General features: G+C 42.7%; 2 protein-coding genes and 1 long non-coding RNA gene across 3 annotated transcripts; 1 reads left to right on the forward strand and 2 right to left on the reverse strand.

The window, feature by feature from the left end:
- Positions 1–5,850: 5,850 nt before the first annotated feature.
- On the reverse strand, positions 5,851–7,091 carry LOC306819878 (GTPase IMAP family member 9-like). The gene is made up of 2 exons (XM_079337489.1): positions 6,973–7,091; positions 5,851–6,856 (listed from the first exon to the last, which is right to left on the reverse strand). Exons 1-2 carry the CDS (start codon positions 6,992–6,994, stop codon positions 6,036–6,038), a joined length of 843 nt encoding a protein of 280 aa, XP_079193615.1. The 5' UTR covers positions 6,995–7,091; the 3' UTR covers positions 5,851–6,035.
- Positions 7,092–7,432: 341 nt separating this feature from the next.
- Positions 7,433–12,901, reverse strand: LOC306819880. The gene is made up of 3 exons (XR_013778619.1): positions 12,543–12,901; positions 9,566–9,650; positions 7,433–8,266 (listed from the first exon to the last, which is right to left on the reverse strand). It is a non-coding gene; the product is annotated as an uncharacterized lncRNA (long non-coding RNA).
- LOC306819879 (claudin-4-like) lies at positions 8,273–11,273 on the forward strand. The gene is made up of 2 exons (XM_079337490.1): positions 8,273–8,548; positions 8,849–11,273. The coding sequence occupies exon 2, from the start codon at positions 9,065–9,067 to the stop codon at positions 9,731–9,733; it is 669 nt and encodes a 222-aa protein (XP_079193616.1). The 5' UTR covers positions 8,273–8,548; positions 8,849–9,064; the 3' UTR covers positions 9,734–11,273.
- Positions 12,902–22,808: the final 9,907 nt, after the last annotated feature.

Below are 22,808 nucleotides of genomic sequence, written 5' to 3' on the forward strand. Positions count from 1 at the left end.
TCTGTAATAAGATCAATCCCAGCTGATTCCATTTTATTGCTAAAACACAATTTTTAAAACACAATTCACCAAACCACTCATCCAATGTATTATTCAAACTTGGAGAGGAAGTAGTCAGTCAGGAAAATGTACCTCAATAAGACATGAAATAATTTCCTGTCATTGGTGAGAAGTTGCAGAGCAGGGTGTGTCCCATTGGTAGAAAGGATGGTAAACAAATATATCAACAAGTTTGGCCCGTCAGTCAACATTACAGGAACAAGCTCATTGCCAAGTGTGTTTATCACTTTGTTAAATTCTGTGCTGCAGGGTCAGGACTGTCTGAAAGTTCATCACCCGCACGTCTCTTCCTGTAATTTCCAACATACAAGTCATGAGCACACTGAACATGGCCGCTTGAAGCAAGAAAGATGTTGAAGCCAGTTCTGAGAAGGTTGTCATGTAACGCCCCCTGCTGGATCTGCAAAGCAACATCAACTTACCCATGTTCATGCTGTACATAGTAAATGGACTTGACTACACCTCATGTCACACCCACTCATTCACACACTGATGGCAGAGGTTGTTTTGTAAAGTGACCATCAGAAACAACTAATCCCATTCATACACATTTATTTGCCACAGACTCTATTAACTGAGCCACAGCCATTATATATTATCTATACAAGTCAAGCAGACACCACTATAGCCAGTAAAGTCAATACATTGATTTCACTTCAATTCCATTTCTTCTTCTTCTGGTGGGTTTTATCTTCATTGTGACAGAAGGGTTGTTTCACTTGTAGAATATGAACCATCTCTTTGTTACGATAACACAAAACCTCAGAAGTCCACCATCCTTCTTTTAACGTTCACAGTCCCACTCTTCTCTGTTTTTCTTCTGTGGTGGTTGGTTCGATATTCATTTAGCCTCTGCTGCTCTCCTCTTTTGACCAGTGGTCCACTATAAACACAGTCCCAGTGTCACAGCAGTATTCATCTTCACCACAACACAATGCAGAAATCCAGCCGTTCCACATGTCAAGCTCCAATCAGCTTTCCTCTTCTGCTCCTACACCGCCACCTGGTGGCTCCATCTGGGAACTGCACTGCAACAGCAAGTTGATGATCGCAGTCAACAATGTTGTAAACAAAGTGTCCTTGTGTTTTAATCATTGTTTCCATAAGCAGCTTGTGTGAGTGTATTTTGTATGCAGCAGAACAAAAATTGTAAAACAAAATTCAAAAAGATTGTGCAAGTAAGGGATCCCTTGACTGTGAAGACATGGACATAATTCTACTAAAGATATAATTGATTTAGTTATTGAGCCATTAACAAATATGCAATATATCATTCTCAACAGGAGTATTGCCTGATGAGATGAAAACAGCCAAAGTGATTCCACTTCATAAAAATGGAGACAAACAATTTCTCCAACTACAGACCAGTTTCATCCGTTTAAAAAAATATTAGATATATTATCTGTGGCCAGGTTAGATACATCTACAGACAAATGTAATATTTTAAGCAGCAGTCAGTAAGGACCAATCAGTCCACATCAATGGCACTAATGGAATTAACTGCAGACATATCCACTGCAATAGATGAGAAACAGTTTTAGTAAGCATGTTTTTTGACACCCTAAAAAACATTGAACACCATAGATCAGTCCATCCTTCTTAAAAAAAAACCCATAGCATATACGTTATCAGAGAGGTGGCAAGTTACTTAGAAAACAATAAATAGTTTTGTCAGATAAATAATATAAAATCAGATAATGTACAATATTAATTGTGGGATACCTCAGGGCTCAGTCCTCGGACCTAAACTGTTTATTTTGTACATCAATCAGTTTGTTAATGTATGATGATAACACCTCATTTTATTTTGTGAAAAATATATTACAGATGTTGGAGGTGGTCAAAAATGATTGAGACAAAATTCCAGAATGGTTTATTATACATGAATTGTTACTGAATCTTGAAACAAACAAGCTAACAGAGGGGAAACTTTAATGCTTCAATTAGTGTTTTTGATATTGAAATTCACAGAGGAAAGGAAACTAAGTTCAGGTGTCATAATTGATGAAAATGTGGGAAAAAAGTTGCTGTGTGTTCTTTGTGTTCAGGGGCTCAATGAAAGGAGAGAAGTGAAATGGTCTGGCCAAAACACAGTTTTCAAGTTTACACCCAGCACTCACGTTGGTTAAATAGCACATGAAGTCGTGACATGTTGGCACCCAGGGGTGTGTTTGTCATAAAATGAGGTGTGGTCAGGACACGTGTAAATGGGGCATCTACCTGTCTTGAGGACGCATTAAACCAGTGCAATAAGTGATGTTAACACAAATAGTTTAAATATATTGACAGCATACCTTTATGTGCTGGTTTGCCCACAGAATGTTTGTGAACATCGATCCTGTCCCACCATGTCAGCGTGTCTGGAGATCTGAATATTGAATAGATAAATTATTGGACCTCATGTGGAAAAGTTTGCTCTTTCTTTTTTAATTTTGGGCAAAATGTAACTTATGTCAGCCAGCAATATATTACATAGAGACTGTTGTATGTGTTCTTTGTGTTCAGGGGCTCAATGAAAGGAGAGAAGTGAAATGATCCGGCCAAAGCTCAGCATATTGAAGCATAAAGACTGAAGTCTGCCATTTAAATAACAACGTGCAAGCCTGCAGGCACAACAAGCTCTTAAAAGGAATGAGAGCTGACACTCTGATTGGTTTGATTCATGTTCCTCCAAAAACACACCTCATATATAATCAAGCCACTTATTCAGTCCTCTTTGTGTCGTGTGTCCCACTTAACGCCCAGACTGTATGAGAAAAATGTAGCCCGACACACCCTGATTCACTTTGCACCACAAGCTTTCAGGCTGTCAAACTAAAACCCTTTGTCCTTAAATAAACGATACACAATGTTGTTGAAGAAATAGAATACGAGACTGACTTTCAATCTTTCAAGTCATAATGTGTATTTTAATTTCCATGAGTAAATAATGTAAACACCAAGATTCAATAAAACAATTACATTTAATGAAACTCACACCTCATAGTGTCAAATCAATTTGAAAGGAAATGATAGTGAATTCTTTTAAAGCACTTCAATGTTCCAGGTTCAACTTGTACTTTGTTGTGGAATTTTTCTTTTACCAAAGAGTTCAAATAAAGAGTGAGAAGATCTATTTAAAAAAAAACAAAGATCGATCTGGTCTCAATGAACATTTATTCGAAGGCTGAATGTGCGACAATTTTAGAATAAAATGTGCAAAATCTTTTGTGGGACTAGAGTCCATTGTGACAAATTCATGTACTAAGAGGGGTATGAGGCTGACGCTGGACAGGACACCCACCTGGAGTCTAGACATTGGTGGTGGTGAAGAGGAATGGAGGCTGTGATGAGGAGTGGCTTTCAGCCTGGACCTGGACTCTGCTGAGCTGGATGGAGGTGATTCGGGTGGAGGAGGGTTGCAGCAGTTGCACTGAAACGATAGAATGACTGTGGGTGAGAGAGAGAATGTTTTTATCAATTGACAGCATCAGGGTGATTAGTTGAGAAAGGTTGTGGCATGAATGAAGAGGTGAATGAATGAGAGAAAAAACATCAGTCTTCCTGTGTGAACTTACACTGAGCTCCATGTCCAGACTTTGTAAACTTGGGTGACCCACCACGGGCGCTGACTGATTCAGGCGTGGCATGGCATTTGTAGGCACATTTCAAATGAATTCATGCTTAACCCTTCCTACTGTATCTCTACGGATGATATGTAAGAAACACAATCTGTTAATTGTTGTCGATTGATTCTTAAGGGGTAAGTCATGATTTTACGCACACAGAAAATAGCATGCTAACTCGTTTATGCTAGGAGAAATATATTCGTTGCCAATGAAGTTCATTTGAAGTTAGGCAGTGTGCATGAGTTTCTCATTGGAAAAGGTAATGGAAATAGAAAAGTACAACTAAAATACAACTAAAATAATTATCATCAATTATTCTGCTGAAAACATCCAGAATAGTTGATGCGTACAGCTGAACAGTCTTCTTACACTGGATGGAAGTGATTTGATTATGCTAGCTTTATGCTAAGCTCCATCAGGCTAACAAGCTGCCTAAAGATAGTTTCAAGTTTTACTTTTCCTGCAGAAACATGACGTGAAAAAACACAAAACTAAACTGTTTTTTAAACTTTATTTACAATAGGTCAAAAAGTAAAGAAACAAACCAGTAAACATGACTAAACTGCAAACTATTATCCTAAATGTATGCACAGCATGTAATAATAATAATAATAATAATAATACATTTTATTTAATGGCGCCTTTCAAGCCACCCAAGGTCGCCTTACAGTGGATAAAAGCAGTACATTAGGTTAAAATCAGACATAAAACAAACAAAAGACAGGTGTAATGTGAAGTGAACAGTTACAGTGAGTATGCCAGTTTAAACAGGTGGGTTTTGAGTTGGGATTTAAAGGTGGAGATGGACTCTGACTGTCTTATGTGGGGGGGAGTTCCAAAGTCTGGGTGCCGAGCAGCTGAAGGCTCGGGCACCCATGGTACTGAGGCGTGGTGTGGGGATGGTTAGCAGTCCAGCAGAGGTTGAGCGGAGGGTGTGTGAGGGGCTGTAGTGATGGAGGAGGTCGCAGAGGTAAGTGGGGGCTAGGTGGTGAAGAGCTTTGTAAGTGTGACACGTATATGGATATGGACACGTATAAGTGTGACACGTATATGATCAAAAGAATGTTGGGTCCAGCCAGGATGACAAAGTTCAGGCTGTGTACCTCGCTCGAAGGAGGACACCACGGCCCTGCTCAACCCCTTGGACGCGCCGCCATACAACTGCAGGGAGACGGCTAAAGACCGTTCCAAGGACCCCTTTCCTTCCTTCATCAACCGCGGACAAACGGTTACAAGTGAGGCTTAGCTAGGTCTGGGCAGTTAGATATAGAGAGTGTGTTTAATAACTGACTTATTATTGTGAAACTGTGATAATATTTGCTTGGTGTTTGACCACTGCGTCTTAGGTTTTATGAGAGTAAAACCTCTTTTGTTTTCTTTATTTGGGCCGCTACGTCCCGTGTGTTTCTCTGTGAACTCTAGCGTCACAACCGGGTAATAGACTCATTATCAGAAAGACTAGTGTGAACGCCGTCTGATACAAATCCGGCCACTGGCTTCTGGTAGTGAAGTTAACTATGCTCTGAGTTGTGCGTGAGTTCCAGGCTGAGATTGAGCTTCTGAGGTGCGCTCTTTTCTCTCACTCTCCCCACCTTTTATGCACTCACACACGCACCTTTCGGCAGACGCACACACATAGATATCTGTGGCTTTCCAGACGCTGCAGAAACATAGATCAGGTAGAGACAGAGTTTGACTCCATCTCTAGACAATAGACCAGGTTAGGAGAACTGTGTTCTGTGTCCGCCATCGGTCACGCTCGGTCATCTCTCTCTCTCTCTCTCTTGAGTTGACTTGATGTTTCTTTGTTAAATAAATGCTGTTATAATTTAAAGAGCAGTTGTTTGTGATTACTGTGTACTTGCATTGTGACTTAGGCTGGGTGAAAGGGCTTTGTGTTCGGATTTCACACCTTCAATTAAATACAGATTATTATTTATTAATGATATTGGTATTTAGTTCAGTAATTTGAGACTGATATTTGTAATATTTCGGTTGTTCCCTGTTTACAGGGTGGTGCTCCTAGGTTTATTAAACTCAGTTTAATAATAATTATTGATTAAAATTAATAATTAAGTAAACTTAATTATTACATTTAATTTAATTAATCTAACTAAATTTTACATCATAAAACCCCAACATAATGTTGCCGCCGTGGGAGGTCCCTACAAGAAGTTTCAGCTTCCTTATACTTTTGTGACTCTTCATGAAATCTTCTACAACCTGTAAGACTCTGCTACAGGTTATTACATTTTTACAAATCAAACAGAATGAACTGAATCAGAAACAAAACTCATATAATAATGAATACAAAATAAAATCATATTCAGGAGGAAAGTTTTTTTCAGAATAGGTAATAATAAATCTTTAAGGTCTTGGAATCTTGCCAATATTTTGAACAATCCCTGTAGCAGCAGCTATTAAAGTTGGCCCAATGGACGACGCAGCGACTTCCTCTGCAGTGAATGCAGCTCCAGCAACTGCAGGGAGAGCTACAACTACAGCAGCTCCAACCAAGCCTGCACCTAACATGGGCGCATACTTTACACAGGTTTTCCACCTCTCATCTGACTTCATCTTTCTCTGGGCCTCTTCATAAATGCTGCTGGTGTAATGCCCACCGTTTAACTGCACTATCTCGTCTATCTTCTCAAACAGATCATTTACCTGAGTGCGATTGTCCATGCTCGTGTTGTCAAACACAATGTACCTGGCATTACACGTTCTGATGAGCTGCCTCAGATCAGAACTTTCCTCCAAAAAAGCCTCAATGGATTTCTGCTTGAGCAGGTCTCCCCAGGTGAAAAGCACAAGAGTGTACTTAGAGGCTTCAGCACCAAAGTTGTCCTCGATCCATTTGACTGCGTTCCTCTCTTCTTCTGTAAACCGACCCAGTCTGATCACAAGCAGGAACACATGGGGTCCTGGAACAGAAAGGACGATGCACTTCTGGATTTCTTCTTTCAACTCGTCTTCTTTCATGGACGTGTCAAAGATCCCAGGGGTGTCAATGACGCTCACTCTTCTGTCTTCGTATTGGAAGAATATTTTCATACAAGTCTTTGTCACAGAAGTTGGTGAGAATTCTGCCTTAAAGCCCTCCTTCCTTCCCAGGATGGTGTTCCCTGTTGAACTTTTTCCTGAGCCAGTCTTCCCCAGCAGAACAATCCTGAGGTTTTCTTGAGCATCTGGAGAGCCGCATAGTGAGAAGAAACAGCAGTGATCCATGTCATTATAAAAGGCATGAAAAGTTAAACATAAGTATTTATATACATCAACTTTATATACATCAACACAGACTCACCTTTAGTCGATCTTGAAGCCATTCTGTTGTACAGAGAGAACTACCGAGATACAGCCACAAAATCTCAGCTCTTATAGTCTCATTACTCTCCTCCCTCTATATGATCTGCCTTTCTCTTCTCTCTCTCTCTCTCTCTCTCTCTCTCTCTCTCTCTCTCTGTTTTCCAGGAAAGTGAATTTCAACTTGTTATAAACAAACATGATACTTCTCATCATGGATCTTAGCAGACAAAAGCCACTGATATAATAAATCACATCAGTTGACTTACTCTCCCATTGATTTGACCCCTTTAATGGTGTAAAGGTAAAACATTCTTTTATTGACATTATGAAAACAGTGATGTACAATGAAGTGAGATTATTACCCCTCCATGTTGCAGACAAATAAATTCTAAAATTAGAGAGAGATACAAAAACTCTTCCAGTTTTTGACGATTGCTATGACCCTTTTTTTTAATACTTTTAACTATCTTCCTGTGTAGGATACACAATGAACTCATTTCATGTTACTTTGACACAAAAAGCAAACAGCTAAAACACATTTAAAATGTTTAACTGCTCCTGAGAAACAGCCGATTGAAGTTCTGCAAAAATATCAATCCCAGCTGATTCCCATGAAGGAAACGAAGTTGTTGATGTTCTTTAGCTAAAACACAGTTTTGCAAACACAATTCACAAAACCAAACATCCAATATATTATTAAAAGTTGGAGAGGAAGTAGTCAGTCAGGAAATGTACCTCAATAACACATGAAATATATTCACATCATTGGTGAGAAGTTACAGAGCAGGCTGTGCCCTATAGGTAGAAAGGTAAATAAAGATATCAACAAGTTTGGCCCGTCAGTCAACATTTCAGAAATAAGCTCATTGCCAAGTGTGTTTATCACTTTGTTAAACTCTGTGCTGCAGGGTCAGGACTGTCTGACGTGATAAGTTCATCACAAGCACGCCTCTACCTGCTATTTACAGGAAGAGGCACCCCCTAACGCCCCCTCCTGGATCTATAAAGCAACATCAACTTACACATGTGCATGCTGTAAAACATATAATAAAAGTCCACAGTCCCACTCTTCTCTGTTTTTCTTCTGTGGTGGTTGGTTCGATATTCATTTAGCCTCTGCTGCTCTCCTCTTTTGACCAGTGGTTCACTATAAACACAGTCCCAGTGTCACAGCAGTATTCATCTTTACCACAACACAATGCAGAAATCCAGCCGTTCCACATGTCAAGCTCCAATCAGCTTTCCTCTTCTGCTCCTACACCTCCACCTGGTGGCTCCATCTGGGAACTGCACTGCAACAGCAAGTTGATGATAGCGGTCAACAATGTTGTAAACAAAGTGTCCTTGTGTTTTAATCATTGTTTCCATAAGCAGCGTGTGTGAGTCTATTTTGCATGCAGCAGCAGAACACACTGCTGCCCTCCTACTCCCCTGTGTGTGAGATCCAGAGAGACAAGCTGCTCAGTCATAACAGAAGAAAGACAAACTACTCACATCAGTCGACCAACAAGACACACAGAGGACCCTCAACTCACCAGCTGTGGACATCTGGCTCTTTGATTATGGATTGAAAAGTAAGTTTGATAAGATTAATCAGTATTTCTTATTACACTTGTACTACATGTACTTTGTTTTAGTGTACATGTATTTTATTGTATTATAATATATATACTATGTAGTGTAATGTGACGTACATTGATCCTGTAAGCTGCAGTGTTTTTATTTACACTGCATACACAGGATTTATTTGTATTGTTCCGATTAAATAAGTTCAACACTCTTCTTTAATCTTGTGAGCTGCTGGCCTCAGGTTGATCCTTTACTCATGTCTTTGAGGTGGCATTGCTAAAAAAAAGTCTCTCTTATCTCAACAGCACACACCTGGCTGACAAACAAGAAGATCACCTCAGAAGAAGAAAGGGAAGAAAAGAGGGAACTTTTCAACACATTTAAACATTTACATTGACTGCAGGCTGTACAGAGAGCTTGTTCAGAGGTTTGACTGAATACAAAGTTATTGACCTCTTTGATAAAAGACTCTTTAAGGCGACACTTTTCTGAAGCTGAGAGCTCTTTTTACTTCAGCCATCATGGCGTCCACAGGTCTCCAGCTCCTGGGTTTAGTGTTGGCCATGCTGGGTTGGGCGTTCGGTGTCTTGGTGTGTGCGGCTCCTCTGTGGCGCGTGTCAGCCTTCGTTGGAGGCGAGCTGGTGATCGCCCAGATGCTGTGGGAGGGACTATGGATGAACTGCCTTTCTCAAACCACAGGCCATATCCAGTGCAAGACCTACGACTCCACCCTGGCCCTGCAGATGTCTCTGCAGGTGGCTCGCTGCCTCACTGTTCTCTCCCTGCTCCTCTGCCTCCTGGCCCTCCTGCTCGGGGTGGCGGGGGCTAAGTGTACCCATTGCATGGGTGACGGTAGCCATGCCTCCAAGGCTCGACTGGCGAGGATATCAGGGGTGCTCTTCCTTGTGGCAGGCCTTGCCTACTTGTTACCGATCTGTTGGACTGCCTACACCATCATCAGGGACTTCTACGATCCGAATGTTGCAGCGCCTTTAAAGAGAGAACTTGGGCCAGCGCTGTACCTTGGCTGGGGGGCCTGCGTGCTGCTCCTGGTGGGGGGCGCTCTGCTGCATGTGGGCTCCTCTCCACCGGTTGGAAAAACACTGCCTGTGGGAAGAGGAGCAGTGAAGGACAACCCACATACAGCAGCGGCAGGAGAAGTGAAGCAACAAGAAAAATCTTTTGTATGAGATCAATTATCGGACATGAAAGGTTAAAACATCCGCAGAGGTCAAAACCTGCTGTTTCGTGTGTTGGAAAGCAGAAGGAGTAAATGTTCTCTGTAATTATTAGACAAACTTCATCTTTAAAGGGTTTCTAATGACATTTAAATGATTTGATAAAGTGGGAGTTGACATGAGGTGTAGGCGGTAACAGATGTTTGGATGTGTACTAAAATGTGTGATTTACATTTCTCAAATTCCAATCTGCCTCTGCTTGTGTGTGCGTGTGTGTGTGTGTGTGTGTGTGTGTGTGTGTGTGTGTGTGTGTGTGCATGTGTGTGCATGTGGGTGGTCTGTGTACAGAAGGCCACTGTACATTGTACATCTGTGTATGCTGATGTAATAGCTCAAAGTATGAGTGGGCAGTCACAGTGGTGGTGGTTATTTACATTTAACAGAATGTTTCTGTGTTTGAGGAGTTTTTATTATGATTTTCAGATTATTTCACTTTTCTAATTTAGACTGTGGTTCAAATATAATTTTGTTCAGCAGGCTGCCTTTCTATTGGTATCAGTTTACAGAGTTCTATCTTCAGTGTGTCAAGTCAATGGCCTCCACAACATTGTTGAAATAAGTTTAATTTCTTATTCTAATTTCCCACGACAAGTTGTTCAGTGTGTTTAGTTAAATAAAAATAAACGGATTGGCTCAGGTCAGGGTTAGCAGTGATAATAGTCTTGACAGTTTTAATCTTCTGGCCCTTTAAAGTAGATATAAAGTTTAAGAAGTACTACGATTATGTACATTATAGTTACGTGGCATTTTAGATAACTGATATTTAAAATATCTACCGTATTAAATCATAAAAAGACCTTACTGTATCATCAGACTTTAAGGAAACATGCTATGTTGAAGAGTTTTCTTCTGCAGCAGCCAGTATGTCCTCCTTCATTCTGGTCCTCAATGGTCTGTATTAGTTTTGACTAAAAACAGTCAAAAACGGAGGCGGCTTTAAGACAGCCACTAGGCCGTCTTCGATGCCTCTTGGTTTGTCAGACAAACAGCACACCATCAGGTGTTGCAGTGATTGAAGCAGGCTGGTTCATCAATAACTGATTCCACCCGTCCTTAAAGCAGCAGTAATTTTCAAATAAGCTTCATCACCAGAAACATGGAGAGAAGTTATAACACAGAAAGGTTTCAAGACTGATGCAGAGCTGGCTAAACACTGAAGCTTCAGTGTCTGCGACATGGCTACCTGTGTGAACATCAACTCTAGGGAGGAGGGGCCGGGGGGAGGCAGCGCTCTTCAATGTTTTGAATTCTGACTGCAGTACTCATTTTAAATGATAGGTGTCAGAGTTACATATTACTCTTTAATGTTATCTGTATGGATTGCCTTTTGTTTGTATTTTTTTTTTTAAATAAATGTGTGCTGACTGATCCCCGCAATTGAAACTTTTTCTTGATTCATTAAATTTAAGGTAATTCAGTGGAGTTGGCAAAAGAGCTTCGGAAAAAATAAACAGACCACTGTAAAAAAAAAAAAAAAAGATTTCTAAACATTTCCAAAGTTAATCCGATCTGCTGTCTGACAAATATTTTAACCATGTTGTCATTTTCCACAAACAAAGGTCCAAACTTCCAAACTCCATTCAATCCAAAGAGTTCCTTTACACCTTTAAGAAAAAGATAAAGACCCACCTTTTTCATGAAGATGGAACAGCTCCTTCTATAGGGAGTACAACTCTTGTACTTTAGTTTAAAAGATTTGATTGGGTTTGCTGTTTGCCTGGTAAACAGAGCAGCGTCCAAAATGGTTGTGCGGGCTGCCTTCTCTGGTCAAAACAAATACAGACCATACAGGCCAAGAATCCAAACTTAGAAAGAGGACGTACTGGCTTCTGCATTGTTTTCAGAGAAGCCAGTAATTACAAAAATCCAAAAAGACTTGCACATTTCTAAGTTAATGCAAAAACATGAATGGGCAAAAAGAAGCAAACAAGATCACTACTCAGAAGCAAGCACTTCAACTTCCTTAATGTCTGGTTATATAGTCAGGTCATTTTATGATTTCATTCAGTAGATATCTTACATATTGGTCCTTTTATGTATTAATTGCAGTCAAACTAAGCGGTAGAATAACATTATTTACATTTGGTATAATTATGCAGGTTATGCTTATCCCTAAAATACAAGTCCCAACATTAGCCAACAACAGAGCAGCTCTGATTAGGAGTTCTTAGCTTTGTGGTAACTGACGTGTATAACCTGTTTATTGGTGTGTGTTTTCTGAAGCTGAATACACAGTTGGAGTTGACCCAAGAAGAAACTTTTATTTGAAAAACACAAACTGACACAGCACGGTGCAATCAGAAGAGGATCTTTTGCAACTTCATAGTGTTTCCTGCATTCTGCTCTGTAAACTCTGCACAACACACATGGACAGATTTAGACTTGTTAGAGGACGAGCAGCTGCTCTCTGTACTCTTAAACCTGGTTCACACAGCAGGATAATTACGCCGATTTTGGCCCTGATTCTCCCATTCCGATAATCTTAAGGACGCCCCGGTCATCATAAAATCATCTTATAAGATCATCCTGCCGTGTGTGGTGTGTTCAGACCGCTGTCGTCTGGTCGGAAGAATGTCGGGACTGCTCAAATCTCAAATCGGGGATATTCAACATGTTGGATTGTTTTGGCCCGATCTCTCATCATCTGTGATGTTCCCCGAGGAGAAAACGAGCACGAGCCTGTTGAATGTGACGCGTAGCCAATCAGAAAGCGAGGTGACATAGTAGCGAAAACACCGGGAGCAAAACAACAACTACTCACCTCCATATCATCTTGTAGCAGGTACAGCTCATGCTCCCGTTGTCTCCGCTCCTTTGACCGACGCCTCTTTTTAAAATGTGTTTTTTCAGATAAAAACACAGCACACTATTACGTCCTCTTCGTCCGTTTGTTGACTCTGGAATCACGTTTGATCTTCGACAGGAACTCAGCTGTGTGCCAACACAAACTGTGATCTGATTGGTTGAGGCTGCTGTACTTCGTTTGCCAATTTATATATCATTAGTAAATGACCGAAAGCTGCAAACGATGATGCAGGTCACGGCAGAAAGACTGTATCCGTTTATTAATATAACACATTTTTTCACTTGCTATTGTTCCTGTGCAAATAAACGCATCATCAACGCATCATAGGACAGTCCCGCGTTTGACAGGTATACGGCTGAACGACGCTAACCCATCAATGACGTCATTTATGACGTCACCTTTGATAAGTTCCACTCTCTTTGATACGTCAAAAAACATGTCAAACCGAGGTTATAAGGGGAGGGGGTTTCTGCCAGTAAAGTCACTTCACTATCTCATGAAGAAGTGAGTCAGTGCTCTGTGACCCTGGATCCTAAGATCCTCGGTGGAGGGTGGAATCCCCCTCCGGTACAGGAAACAGCCTGTACCAACCTGCTCAGTGCCCGACAGTGTGAGCATGGCCATCCACTCTAGGGGGGACAGGTCTAAGACCTCGCTGGCAGGTAAAGACTCCCTGTTGCCGATGAGGGGAGCCACAGACACTAAAGACTACACTCGATAGTGACTTAGTTACTTAGTTAGTTGGTTTATTAGTTTTTTTTTTAGTTAGATCGTCGGCAGTTCACACAAGCACACTGCATCATGCACACTCACACACACACACACACACATCATACACACAATGACACGCATACTGTTACGTTCTCTCTCTCTCTCTCTCTCTCTCTCTCTCTCTCTCTCTCTCTCTCTCTCTCTCTCTCTCTCTCTCTCTCTCTCTCTCAGCTGTTTATCTCCCTCTACCTGTAACACCGGAGACTATCTTGCGCTCTGGGGGATATAGGAGAGCCAGGTGTGGAGAGACGACACACAATTTGGAGAGCGGTGTGGTGATATTGGTTTGTTTTTTTTTTATTATTATTTTATTTCCTGATGCATGTTTAGATTGCTTGGTTTTGTTATTTTAGCTTGGACTGGATGCTGGTAGTTATGTTTTTCGATTAATTCAGAAGTCCTAGAAACTTCTACTCCATCCTCTGAAGTCCTACAGACTCCTACTCCATCCTCTGAAGTCCTACAGACTCCTAGGCCATCCTCAGAAGTCCTGACTCGTACACCAGAGGCCCTGCTGACTCCTGCATCTTCGTCAGAGGTTCCAGTCCTGCGTCCTCATCAAAGACTGATGACGCTGACCTTATACTGAAGACATATTGCTGTTCCTAGAATAAGTCTTGAAATTGGTTTCTTTTGCCAATGAATGTTGGCATTAATTATGTCACCATTAATAATTAAAGTGTTTTTTTTTTTTAACAAAGGGACTGTCACCATGGACATCGGGTCAGGATACCATTGTCCAACAACGAGACGCATCATGAGACGCGTCATCAACGCATCATAGGACAGTCCCATCAATTACGTCATTTATGACGTCACCTTTGATAAGTTCCACTCTCTTTGATACGTCAAAAAACATGTCAAACCGAGGTTATAAGGGGAGGGGGTTTCTGCCAGTAAAGTCACTTCACTATCTCATGAAGAAGTGAGTCAGTGCTCTGTGACCCTGGATCCTAAGATCCTCGGTGGAGGGTGGAATCCCCCTCCGGTACAGGAAACAGCCTGTACCAACCTGCTCAGTGCCCGACAGTGTGAGCATGGCCATCCACTCTAGGGGGGACAGGTCTAAGACCTCGCTGGCAGGTAAAGACTCCCTGTTGCCGATGAGGGGAGCCACAGACACTAAAGACTACACTCGATAGTGACTTAGTTACTTAGTTAGTTGGTTTATTAGTTTTTTTTTTAGTTAGATCGTCGGCAGTTCACACAAGCACACTGCATCATGCACACTCACACACACACACACACACACACACACACACATCATACACACAATGACACGCTTACTGTTACGCTCTCTCTCTCTCTCTCTCTCTCTCTCTCTCTCTCTCTCTCTCTCTCTCTCTCTCTCTCAGCTGTTTATCTCCCTCTACCTGTAACACCGGAGACAATCTTGCGCTCTGGGGATATAGGAGAGCCAGGTGTGGAGAGACGACACACAATTTGGAGAGTGGTGTGGTGATATTGGTTGTTTTTTTAATTTTTTTTTTTATTTCCTGATGCATGTTTAGATTGCTTGGTTTTGTTATTTTAGCTTGGACTGGATGCTGGTAGTTATGTTTTTCGATTAATTCAGAAGTCCTAGAAACTTCTACTCCATCCTCTTAAGTCCTAGAAACTTCTACTCCATCCTCTTAAGTCCTACAGACTCCTACTCCATCCTCTGAAGTCCTACAGACTCCTACTCCATCCTCTGAAGTCCTACAGACTCCTACTCCATCCTCTGAAGTCCTACAGACTCCTAGGCCATCCTCAGAAGTCCTGACTCGTACACCAGAGGCCCTGCTGACTCCTGCATCTTCGTCAGAGGTTCCAGTCCTGCGTCCTCATCAAAGACTGATGACGCTGACCTTATACTGAAGACATATTGCTGTTCCTAGAATAAGTCTTGAAATTGGTTTCTTTTGCCAATGAATGTTGGCATTAATTATGTCACCATTAATAATTAAAGTGTTTTTTTTTTTAACAAAGGGACTGTCACCATGGACATCGGGTCAGGATACCATTGTCCAACAATGAGACGCATCATGAGACGCGTCATCAACGCATCATAGGACAGTCCCATCAATTACGTCATTTAAGACGTCACCTTTGATAAGTTCCACTCTCTTTGATACGTCAAAAAACATGTCAAACCGAGGTTATAAGGGGAGGGGGTTTCTGCCAGTAAAGTCACTTCACTATCTCATGAAGAAGTGAGTCAGTGCTCTGTGACCCTGGATCCTAAGATCCTCGGTGGAGGGTGGAATCCCCCTCCGGTACAGGAAACAGCCTGTACCAACCTGCTCAGTGCCCGACAGTGTGAGCATGGCCATCCACTCTAGGGGGGACAGGTCTAAGACCTCGCTGGCAGGTAAAGACTCCCTGTTGCCGATGAGGGGAGCCACAGACACTAAAGACTACACTCGATAGTGACTTAGTTACTTAGTTAGTTGGTTTATTAGTTTTTTTTTTAGTTAGATCGTCGGCAGTTCACACAAGCACACTGCATCATGCACACTCACACACACACACACACACACACACACACATCATACACACAATGACACGCATACTGTTTCGCTCTCTCTCTCTCTCTCTCTCTCTCTCTCTCTCTCTCTCTCTCTCTCTCTCTCTCAGCTGTTTATCTCCCTCTACCTGTAACACCGGAGACTATCTTGCGCTCTGGGGGATATAGGAGAGCCAGGTGTGGAGAGACGACACACAATTTGGAGAGCGGTGTGGTGATATTGTTTTTTTCTTTTTTTTATTATTTTATTTCCTGATGCATGTTTAGATTGCTTGGTTTTGTTACTGTAGCTTGGACTGGATGCTGGTAGTTATGTTTTTCGATTAATTCAGAAGTCCTAGAAACTTCTACTCCATCCTCTGAAGTCCTACAGACTCCTACTCCATCCTCTGAAGTCCTACAGACTCCTAGGCCATCCTCAGAAGTCCTGACTCGTACACCAGAGGCCCTGCTGACTCCTGCATCTTCGTCAGAGGTTCCAGTCCTGCGTCCTCATCAAAGACTGATGACGCTGACCTTATACTGAAGACATATTGCTGTTCATAGAATAAGTTTTGAAATTGGTTTCTTTTGCCAATGAATGTTGGCATTAATTATGTCACCATTAATAATTAAAGTGTTTTTTTTTTAACAAAGGGACTGTCACCATGGACATCGGGTCAGGATACCATTGTCCAACAATGAGACGCATCATGAGACGCGTCATCAACGCATCATAGGACAGTCCCATCAATTACGTCATTTAAGACGTCACCTTTGATAAGTTCCACTCTCTTTGATACGTCAAAAAACATGTCAAACCGAGGTTATAAGGGGAGGGGGTTTCTGCCAGTAAAGTCACTTCACTATCTCATGAAGAAGTGAGTCAGTGCTCTGTGACCCTGGATCCTAAGATCCTCGGTGGAGGGTGGAATCCCCCTCCGGTACAGGAAACAGCCTGTACCAACCTGCTCAGTGCCCGACAGTGTGAGCATGGCCATCCACTCTAGGGGGGACAGGTCTAAGACCTCGCTGGCAGGTAAAGACTCCCTGTTGCCGATGAGGGGAGCCACAGACACTAAAGACTACACTCGATAGTGACTTAGTTACTTAGTTAGTTGGTTTATTAGTTTTTTTTTTAGTTAGATCGTCGGCAGTTCACACAAGCACACTGCATCATGCACACACACACACACACACACACACACACATCATACACACAATGACACGCATACTGTTACGCTCTCTCTCTCTCTCTCTCTCTCTCTGTCTCTCTCTCCCTCTCTCTCTCTCTCTCTCTCTCGCTCTCTCTCTCAGCTGTTTATCTCCCTCTATCTGTAACACCGGAGACTATCTTGCGCTCTGGGGGATATAGGAGAGCCAGGTGTGGAGAGACGACACACAATTTGGAGAGCGGTGTGGTGATATTGGTTGTTTTTTTTAAAAATTATTTTATTTCCTGATGCATGTTTAGATTGCTTGGTTTTGTTATTTTAGCTTGGACTGGATGCTGGTAGTTATGTTTTTCGATTAATTCAGAAGTCCTAGAAACTTCTACTCCATCCTCTGAAGTCCTAGAAACTTCTACTCCATCCTCTGAAGTCCTACAGACTCCTACTCCATCCTCTGAAGTCCTACAGACTCCTACTCCATCCTCTGAAGTCCTACAGACTCCTAGGCCATCCTCAGAAGTCCTGACTCGTACACCAGAGGCCCTGCTGACTCCTGCATCTTCGTCAGAGGTTCCAGTCCTGCGTCCTCATCAAAGACTGATGACGCTGACCTTATACTGAAGACATATTGCTGTTCCTAGAATAAGTCTTGAAATTGGTTTCTTTTGCCAATGAATGTTGGCATTAATTATGTCACCATTAATAATTAAAGTGTTGTTTTTTTTTAACAAAGGGAGTGTCACCATGGACATCGGGTCAGGATACCATTGTCCAACAACGAGACGCATCATGAGACGCGTCATCAACGCATCATAGGACAGTCCCATCAATTACGTCATTTAAGACGTCCCCTTTGATAAGTTCCACTCTCTTTGATACGTCAAAAAACATGTCAAACCGAGGTTATAAGGGGAGGGGGTTTCTGCCAGTAAAGTCACTTCACTATCTCATGAAGAAGTGAGTCAGTGCTCTGTGACCCTGGATCCTAAGATCCTCGGTGGAGGGTGGAATCCCCCTCCGGTACAGGAAACAGCCTGTACCAACCTGCTCAGTGCCCGACAGTGTGAGCATGGCCATCCACTCTAGGGGGGACAGGTCTAAGACCTCGCTGGCAGGTAAAGACTCCCTGTTGCCGATGAGGGGAGCCACAGACACTAAAGACTACACTCGATAGTGACTTAGTTACTTAGTTAGTTGGTTTATTAGTTTTTTTTTTTAGTTAGATCGTCGGCAGTTCACACAAGCACACTGCATCATGCACACTCACACACACACACACACACACACACACACACACACACACATCATACACACAATGACACGCATACTGTTACGCTCTCTCTCTCTCTCTCTCTCTCTCTCTCTCTCTCTCTCTCTCTCTCTCTCTCTCTCTCAGCTGTTTATCTCCCTCTACCTGTAACACCGGAGACTATCTTGCGCTCTGGGGGATATAGGAGAGCCAGGTGTGGAGAGACGACACACAATTTGGAGAGCGGTGTGGTGATATTGGTTTTTTTTTTTTTATTATTTTATTTCCTGATGCATGTTTAGATTGCTTGGTTTTGTTATTTTAGCTTGGACTGGATGCTGGTAGTTATGTTTTTCGATTAATTCAGAAGTCCTAGAAACTTCTACTCCATCCTCTGAAGTCCTAGAAACTTCTACTCCATCCTCTGAAGTCCTACAGACTCCTACTCCATCCTCTGAAGTCCTACAGACTCCTACTCCATCCTCTGAAGTCCTACAGACTCCTAGGCCATCCTCAGAAGTCCTGACTCGTACACCAGAGGCCCTGCTGACTCCTGCATCTTCGTCAGAGGTTCCAGTCCTGCGTCCTCATCAAAGACTGATGACGCTGACCTTATACTGAAGACATATTGCTGTTCCTAGAATAAGTCTTGAAATTGGTTTCTTTTGCCAATGAATGTTGGCATTAATTATGTCACCATTAATAATTAAAGTGTTTTTTTTTTTTAACAAAGGGAGTGTCACCATGGACATCGGGTCAGGATACCATTGTCCAACAACGAGACGCATCATGAGACGCGTCATCAACGCATCATAGGACAGTCCCATCAATTACGTCATTTAAGACGTCACCTTTGATAAGTTCCACTCTCTTTGATACGTCAAAAAACATGTCAAACCGAGGTTATAAGGGGAGGGGGTTTCTGCCAGTAAAGTCACTTCACTATCTCATGAAGAAGTGAGTCAGTGCTCTGTGACCCTGGATCCTAAGATCCTCGGTGGAGGGTGGAATCCCCCTCCGGTACAGGAAACAGCCTGTACCAACCTGCTCAGTGCCCGACAGTGTGAGCATGGCCATCCACTCTAGGGGGGACAGGTCTAAGACCTCGCTGGCAGGTAAAGACTCCCTGTTGCCGATGAGGGGAGCCACAGACACTAAAGACTACACTCGATAGTGACTTAGTTACTTAGTTAGTTGGTTTATTAGTTTTTTTTTTTAGTTAGATCGTCGGCAGTTCACACAAGCACACTGCATCATGCACACTCACACACACACACACACATCATACACACAATGACACGTATACTGTTACGTTCTCTCTCTCTCTCTCTCTCTCTCTCTCTCTCTCTCTCTCTCTCTCTCTCTCTCTCTCTCTCTCTCAGCTGTTTATCTCCCTCTACCTGTAACACCGGAGACTATCTTGCGCTCTGGGGGATATAGGAGAGCCAGGTGTGGAGAGACGACACACAATTTGGAGAGCGGTGTGGTGATATTGGTTGTTTTTTATTTTTTAATTATTTTATTTCCTGATGCATGTTTAGATTGCTTGGTTTTGTTATTTTAGCTTGGACTGGATGCTGGTAGTTATGTTTTTCGATTAATTCAGAAGTCCTAGAAACTTCTACTCCATCCTCTTAAGGCCTAGAAACTTCTACTCCATCCTCTGAAGTCCTAGAAACTTCTACTCCATCCTCTGAAGTCCTACAGACTCCTACTCCATCCTCTGAAGTCCTACAGACTCCTAGGCCATCCTCAGAAGTCCTGACTCGTACACCAGAGGCCCTGCTGACTCCTGCATCTTCGTCAGAGGTTCCAGTCCTGCGTCCTCATCAAAGACTGATGACGCTGACCTTATACTGAAGACATATTGCTGTTCCTAGAATAAGTCTTGAAATTGGTTTCTTTTGCCAATGAATGTTGGCATTAATTATGTCACCATTAATAATTAAAGTGTTTTTTTTTTTAACAAAGGGACTGTCACCATGGACATCGGGTCAGGATACCATTGTCCAACAATAAGACGCATCATGAGACGCGTCATCAACGCATCATAGGACAGTCCCATCAATTACGTCATTTAAGACGTCACCTTTGATAAGTTCCACTCTCTTTGATACGTCAAAAAACATGTCAAACCGAGGTTATAAGGGGAGGGGGTTTCTGCCAGTAAAGTCACTTCACTATCTCATGAAGAAGTGAGTCAGTGCTCTGTGACCCTGGATCCTAAGATCCTCGGTGGAGGGTGGAATCCCCCTCCGGTACAGGAAACAGCCTGTACCAACCTGCTCAGTGCCCGACAGTGTGAGCATGGCCATCCACTCTAGGGGGGACAGGTCTAAGACCTCGCTGGCAGGTAAAGACTCCCTGTTGCCGATGAGGGGAGCCACAGACACTAAAGACTACACTCGATAGTGACTTAGTTACTTAGTTAGTTGGTTTATTAGTTTTTTTTTTTAGTTAGATCGTCGGCAGTTCACACAAGCACACTGCATCATGCACACTCACACACACACACACACATCATACACACACACACTCACACACACACACACACATCATACACACAATGACACGCATACTGTTACGTTCTCTCTCTCTCTCTCTCTCTCTCTCTCTCTCTGAGAGTGGATGTGCGGAGAGGTGGTGTGTGAGAGCGTGTGGAGCTTTTGAGTTAGGGTTACTCTTTTCGAACTTTTTCGAATCTAATTGATGTGGTAGTTGTTATATTAGGTGTTTTGTTTATTGTAAGTGTGTGAGATTGTTTAGTTTTTAGTTGCGGGGTGTGTGTGTTCTTTTTTTTTGCCGACCAGCGTTTGCTGGTCGGCGTGTTGGGGTGTGTGCAAGTGTTGAGGAAATGGGGATCGATCTTGCAGGTTTAACGAGAAGGCACGGCGTAAAGATTGCCGGTGCCTCTCGTTATTCTGTGAATGAATGCGCTTTGGCTGTTGCTGAGGTAGTGGGTCCGCAGAGTGTGAAATCTGCGGCCCGGATGAATGGAGCGGTGGTGCTGTTCTTAGACAGCGTAGAAAAGGCGAACACGGTGATAGAACACGGAGTGGTCATAAATGACACATTTGTTCCCGTGTCGTCTTTGTCGCTGCCTTCTAGGAAGGTTATTATATCCAACTGTCCGCCTTTTATTTCTGATGACTTTCTACAAAGAGAGTTGTCAAGACATGGGAAACTCGTCTCGCCGTCGGGTTGTAAAGCCCCGCAGCTCAGTCATGTGGTCTCACACAGACGTCAGGTCTTCATGATCTTAAATAAAAGAAACGGGGAGCTTAACCTTGTTTTCAACCTGAGGGTGGAGGACTTTGAGTATGTGATTTATGTCACCTCTGAAAATATGAAGTGTCTACACTGCAACAGGGAGGGGCATCTGATCAGAACATGTCCATATAAAGAGAAAGCTGAAGGATCCAGTGCAGGTGAAACACAGACAGGTGAGCATACAAAGGGTGGAGGAGATAAGGAGAAGACAGGTGAGGAGACACAGGGTGGAGGAAGTAAGGAGAAGACAGGGGAGGAGACACAGGGTGGAGGAGATAAGGAGAAGACAGGTGAGGAGACACAGGGTGGAGGAGATAAGGAGAAGACAGGTGAGGAGACAGGGTGGAGGAGATAAGGAGAAGACAGGTGAGGAGACACAGGGTGGAGGAGGTAAGGAGAAGACAGGTGAGGAGACACAGGGTGGAGGAGGTAAGGAGAAGACAGGTGAGGAGACACGGGGTGGAGGAGGTAAGGAGAAGACAGGTGAGGAGACACAGGGTGGAGGAGGTAAGGAGAAGACAGGTGAGGAGAAACAGGGTGGAGGAGGTAAGGAGAAGACAGGTGAGGAGACACAGGGTGGAGGAGATAAGGAGAAGACAGGTGAAAAGTCACAGGGTGGAGGAGATAAGGAGAAGACAGGTGAAAAGTTGCAGGGTGGGGGGGGTAAGGAGAAGAAAGGTGAAGAGAAACAGAGTGGAGGAGGTAAGGAGAAGACAGGTGAAGAGGTGGAGATAGAGAATGGGCCTAGTGTGGATAAAGAACAACAGGGAGCAGATAAAGTGAGGAGCTGCACTGAGACTGCAGAGGAGGAGATGGAAGAAGAGTCTTCTCTTAGTACTCGCTCCAAAAGGAAACTAAAGAATGGTGAAAGTTCTTCACAAGAAGGAAAGAAAAAACTAGCAAAGAAAGCAAAAGGAAAAACAGTAAATCAATTGAAAGAATTTCATTTAAGGTCAGCGATCAGTGCTGATGAAGAATCTCATGGAACTGATTGTGAAACAAATGAATTCAGAAGCTCACAGAGACAGAAAAATAAAAGAGAATACAGTGCAACAAAAGTCAAACTGTTTCTACAAAAAACCAAAAATAAGTGGAAAGTTAAAATAGAGGACTATTTCCCAGACAAAAGATTTTTCTATGAGGCAGCAAAAGAACATGTTAGAGATAAAGGGAAAGGAATCCTCTCTGACCAAGAGACACACAGACTAAGAAAATGGTTGTCCAAACTGAGAAAGCAACTGTTTGAAAATGCTGATGATACTGGTGATGAT

The sequence above is a fragment of the Symphodus melops genome, assembly GCF_947650265.1.
Source record: "Symphodus melops genome assembly, chromosome: 2".
NCBI classification, from domain to species: Eukaryota; Metazoa; Chordata; class Actinopteri; order Labriformes; family Labridae; genus Symphodus; species Symphodus melops.

What these genes read in the sequence shown, in the direction of transcription:
- LOC306819879 (XM_079337490.1), top strand. Translation starts at nt 9,065, where the DNA reads ATGGCGTCCACAGGTCTCCAGCTCCTGGGTTTAGTGTTGGCCATGCTG.
- LOC306819878 (XM_079337489.1), bottom strand. Translation starts at nt 6,994, where the DNA reads ATGGCTTCAAGATCGACTAAAG. An exon ending in GGCTTCAAGATCGACTAAAG is followed by an intron (nt 6,857 to 6,972) that starts GTGAGTCTGTGT and finishes GCGGCTCTCCAG; the next exon opens with ATGCTCAAGAAAACCTCAGG.